Source organism: Gossypium raimondii, chromosome 5 (genome assembly GCF_025698545.1).
Source record: "Gossypium raimondii isolate GPD5lz chromosome 5, ASM2569854v1, whole genome shotgun sequence".
NCBI classification, from domain to species: domain Eukaryota; kingdom Viridiplantae; phylum Streptophyta; class Magnoliopsida; order Malvales; family Malvaceae; genus Gossypium; species Gossypium raimondii.
The window spans coordinates 10403047-10408733 of NC_068569.1; the positions used below are offsets into that span (position 1 = coordinate 10403047).

The 5687-nt window shown below is 32.5% G+C and overlaps 1 protein-coding gene across 1 annotated transcript; it reads left to right on the forward strand.

Annotated features, from left to right (window-relative positions):
- Positions 1–2996: 2996 nt before the first annotated feature.
- LOC105768083 (uncharacterized) lies at positions 2997–3611 on the forward strand. Its single transcript, XM_012587822.2, has one exon. It carries the CDS (start codon positions 2997–2999, stop codon positions 3609–3611), a length of 615 nt encoding a protein of 204 aa, XP_012443276.1.
- Positions 3612–5687: the final 2076 nt, after the last annotated feature.

The window sequence follows — 5687 nt, forward strand, 5'->3', positions numbered from 1 at the left end:
CCAAATTAATTACGTGGGAAAGACTAGTTTTATAATTAGCTTTCAGGCATTGCGATCGGCCACCCCCCCTTTGGTTATTTGTATTTGTGAAGACTCTAGTTTTTTGTCAAGCATTGCGATTGTCCAAATAATTTTGGGTCATGCATGCATTTACAATTTGAGGGGCTGTTTTGGTGACCTCTCCCATGAATATAAGATTCCTCAAAGAAAGGTTTATTATAAGCAAAGATATAGCATCTTTTGAGTTAGGGCAATATAATACTTATATCCTTGGTGTTGAAGAATGTCCAAGCTCGAAAGATACGTTTAAGAGCTCTTGGATCTAATGTACCTCTGGTTTTTGTGTATGAATGTAAATATATATATATATATATATATATATATATATAAGAAACAACCATATATTTGAAGTGTTATAAATTTATTGATCTGTGGGTAAAATTGTGGAAGAATACTTACCAAAGCTTTAATTATTTCGCTGCGCCCTTGAAGGTAATTAATCTGTTTATAAAAGTGAGTGCAGCCCTTGTGAACGTACGAAGCATCCATGCGAACTGTGCCTTGTTTATCACTCATTTCGCTTAATTCGGATTTCAAAAAGAATATTTCGTAATTTGGGCCAACTTCGTCCAACACATGAATACCTTGAACAGAAGGAAAAAAGTGACGGAAAAAAACTGAAAAACATCATTGTCTTACTATCCTCACCACCAAGTTTTTTATTATTATTATTTAAGTTCGAGTTTGACCTTATTTTGGTAGAAACTATCTGTCCATTTCTCCGAGTATCTGCTAACTCTCTTTACATTAGCAGGCAGTGAAAATTATGTACGACTGAAATAAAATTATGTTCAACATGATGCTTTAATATTCCCATCGCTCTACATCTCAGGCTTATTATATAATAGATTTCATGGTCGGACGAGGAAACCAAATGCAGCAGTGAGTCAAAAGCAGAGCCATTACAACCCAGATCTTAGTTTAGTTGGTTTATATATACAATTATCTTTAATCTTTAGCCTATAATGAATCTTCCTTGTTGTCAAAAGTAAAGCGATGGGTTATCAAAATTCAAGGTATGTATGAGTGAATGAAGTATCATAATATTTTCTACTTTATAAAACTCATGTCTACATATATGTAATGTACCAAGTATCGTACACAACTATTATAGTCCATTGGATATATTTTATCACTAAATTATAAATTTAATTTCAAACCAAACGAAAGCATCCAAAATTTTACAGCTAAGAATGTGGTTAATTTATAATTATTTAAAACCCAAAAAGGAAAAAGGAAAGAGGGTGCAAACTGCAAAGTGAGCATTAAAAGTTGTAAAATACTAAATAATTGCAAGAGGACGAACAACCTTACAATGTTGGTACGTTCTTGGTGATATGAAAGGAAGAAGAAGAAACGATCTAATTCACCCGCACGTTTTTTTGTCGATCCTCAATTGATAATACAAACAAGTCTCGCAATGAAATTGAAGTCTTTGCACATTTATTTTATTTTGTTTTTGTCAAAAAGGAGACACATTTGCTTTGTTAAAAGCCATTGCTTTGCCTTTGTTTATAGGCTAAGGAAACTCCATCATGCGTTGAAAGTCTTCTTGGATGGTTGAAATTCCAAGGAGGGCATTGCAATTTTATAATTGTCTTCTCTAAAATACCCTTCCTACCTTTTTATACATTGTTTGATTAGCCTAAAGTTGAAATTGTATATTTGCATAAAGTTGGGGGATATTAGTGGAATATATATATTGCAGCCAGTCTATACCTTGCTTCAAATTTGGCTTTCTTTTCAACTCCTTATTTGTTTATTCGGACAAATATAAAGTAATAAATTTGGTAAAATGTCAAATGTGCACATTATGTATTCTCTTTACAGAACATTGATTGTTTCTTTTTCTGTCATGTGTTTATTTTGTAATAAACAGAAATATTTATATTTGACATATGATTATTTATATTATTATAATATTTTAATTAAGTGGCATCAACTTGATTAAAGTAATATATACATATTTTTATAATTTTTAAATAATTAATATTTTAATGATTTGTCTGTTTCCTAAAATAGTATAGTTTTTGCTCATAAATGAGTGGGATGAATTTTAATGTCTAAATTTATATAGCATCATTGAATTGAGTCATGCGAGTTCATTAAGTAAAAAATATTAAAATTAAAAGTTCTTACAATAAGCAAATATACATATTTATTTGTATAACCCTATATGATTTACTATAAATTTACACATAGTCAAATAAAATCTATAAAAAATGTTATATAAAATCATATAAACAAATATATAATAAAGCTAAAAAAAAAACTCATAGAGTAATAATAAATCTATAATATTAGCAAAAGGAAAAAATGAACCATGGAAAAAACACGTGATACTGATAGAAAGACAATAATTTTTGGGAGTTCTAGTTTTGTTGGTTCACCATTTGATTCTTATGCATAATCCATTCTCCTTTAATATAATGCAAGTTATGGTTGTATACTTTGATTATAAATAATTTAAAAAGTATTACCAGCTTTGATTATAATGTACTGTTAACTAAGGGTGGGTGAATTTTAACTATGGTCTAACAGCTAGATGGCACTTTTCATCACCCCCAAACTCAGATCAGCTTGAACCCACATAATTAATCACCAATGCAACCACCTTAAACCCCCAAAACAACACACAACATCCTCCATATGAGTTCAATTTGGTTGTAGTGTCTGAAAGGAAACTTAACTCATGGAGTTACTGCTTATATGTCTGATGGGATCATTGAATTGAGTCGCACACACATTTACCTTTTTTAGGTTCTTTTCTTTTAAAATTACAATTCACCTCGTGTTAATTAATTTATTTCTTTCCCCTTTAAATACCCCATTCTCCCCCCGTCTAACCCAAACAAATTCTAATTTCCTCTTTCTCTTTTCTCTCTCTCTCTCAAACCACAAAGAAGAAAGAAAAAGGATCGCAAAGGCAGAAGAAAATGGAACAGAACGTACCTGTCATGACCAAAAGAGTATGGAGCATTGTAAAAGCAGTTCTCTTCATGATGAGGAAAGGTCTTTTATCTAAGAGGAAGCTCATGGTTGATCTTAACGTGATGCTCAAACGCGGCAAAATCGCCGGTGCCAAAGCCATTGGCAACCTCATGTTCCACCACCACAGCAACCGCCAGGTTTCATCATCCTCCACGGCGGAGGCGACTGCAACGGCAGTCCAGGAGTACGAGTTCAGCTGCAGCAACACCCCCAACTACATCTTCCCTTTCAACCTCGCCGCCAAGAAGAAAAACAGCTACTACCACCATTTCTTCGCCTGCACCCACGCGCCTCCTACTCTCGACGACGACAACGTGGCCACCATGAACGCCCTTAAGGTTGCCTTGGAGATGATCAACAAGAACGACGGCAACAACAGCGTGGTTGCTGCTTCCCCCATGTTACCAGGGTTCGGACAAACCCCATTGGCGAGGCAACTCAGAATAACGGACTCACCGTTTCCTTTGAGGGATATGGACGAAGACGCTGACTACGTCGACAAGGCTGCTGAGGATTTCATTAACAGGTTTTACAAGGATTTAAAGCAACAAACTAAGTAAGAGATTGGCTGAGCTATAAGGGAACTCCTTCCTTTGCTGTGTTGTTTAAGATCATTTTCCCGATTGGATGTTATATGTGGTTAATTTTTGGGATTTTAAATCTGTGGTAGATAATATATCAAACAAATAAAAGAAAATTATGGGGAAACCACTATTACCGACGCATATGTCGTTCCTAATGCATGTTAATCGATTGGTTGAGTATATTATGTATTGATGGATTCTATCGGCTCAGTAAATTAAATTTCATGGCATGAAATGAGATAATAGCAACGAATTTTCCTGTCAGTAAAAGCAAATATTTGTTCATAGTATAACTTTTTGCATGAATAAGATCGAAGATTTCCCGCTTTCTTCCTGCCCTTAAAATGTTATCTACAAGATTATCTAACTTAAACTATATGCAAAGATTTATTGTTTAGCTTCAGATTCACTAACGAACGTAAATAAGAAAAGAATATGAGGTTTGAAAAAATAAAGAATCGTCGTACTAAACACCAATCATAGGCAATCATTTTTTGAACTATCAAATCAGTAATTTTGGCCTCGTGTTAAAACCAACATGAGAAACTGGTCAGGGTTTTCAATCTCCGGTGCCTTGAAATATTGCATCCAACACCACAATTCCTTGTTTCAATGTGTCCCCTTTTTCTCCTTTAAAAAAAGTTAAAACACTTGTAACGCAAGCAACATTTCCAAAAAAGAGAACCCGATGAAGAAAAGCTCAAGTTTGCCATGAAACTCCAAGTGCAAAACAAAGACAGCTACCACAATTGAAGGCATAAATAAATCAAATGAACCCCACTTTGAGGAAAGTGCCTCGCTTTTTTTCTTTAACTACTTTTTCATCCATTAACATCTAATTCAATCATAATCACTTATTTAAATTATTTAAATGTGAAAGGTAACTTTTTCTATATAATGTTTACAATTACTCATAACTTCTCTCAACTCTTAATTAAGAGGACAAAATGTGCTTTGGCACGTTCGAGCTCACGTCTTCTTAAACTAACAACAATGTCGATACCAATCGAACTAAGACTCAAACGGTTGTGAAAGTTAACTTATGAACAATGATTAAACAAGCATTAAATAATAATGGAGTGGCCACTATCCAAAACAATAATAATGAGGTGGAGCCAAACACGTGGAATGCACACAAACATTCAAAGGGATTTTTTTTTTTAATCACAAGTGTTATCATAAACACTTTGGAATTCAAATTTAATCCAAATCTTGATGAAAAATAATAATTTAATTTAAGTAAATTTAAACAAACCTTTTACATAATAATAAAGTTCGAAATCATTTAGAAATATGCATGAGCAAATCCATATATGAGGTGATGTTTTAATAAAATACGTCAAGTTTTAGTAATTAAGATTTGGCGGTAGGATTAATACAAATCAATCAACCATAACGTACCAAAGGTAATGAGCATATGGCTGTGAAGTCTATATTAAAAACATGGATATACAAGGAGAAAATAACGGCTGCCTTCTCAAAATCAAGGCCAAAAGTTTTAGATGAAATGTATGAAGCTATGCCAATTTCTCCAATGAATATAAACTGATAATGTTTGGAGAAAAGTTGGCTATCGTTTTCCTTACTACAAATTTATTATTTGTTTGCTTTAAGATTTATGATTTTTAAGAGTTACTAGGGTTTTAAATTTAAAATTAATTTTTTTGATTAAAATATTAACTGTTAATTTTATAAATAATGATGCACACTATTTTGTTTCTATAAGTAACGATAGAGTGCAACCTATAATGTCGTGGATCTTGAAGAAATTAGCATCTATAAATCAATGATTGCTTCATTTCATCCAAAACAAATTACCAGAAAATCAGAGTCCAATAACTGTACCTTGATACTAAAAATGTTTTCATTAATTGGAATTTCTTTTAGGAGAATTTGTCATATTTTATATGGGAATAATGCATTACTCAAATTCTTACTGTATAGAATTTCTAAGGTTACATGTAAATTTACGCCTTTAATTCTTAATTAATTTTTAAATCATATGCTTTTAGTTGTTATTACCTATCATTTTAATTATAATAACAGTTCATG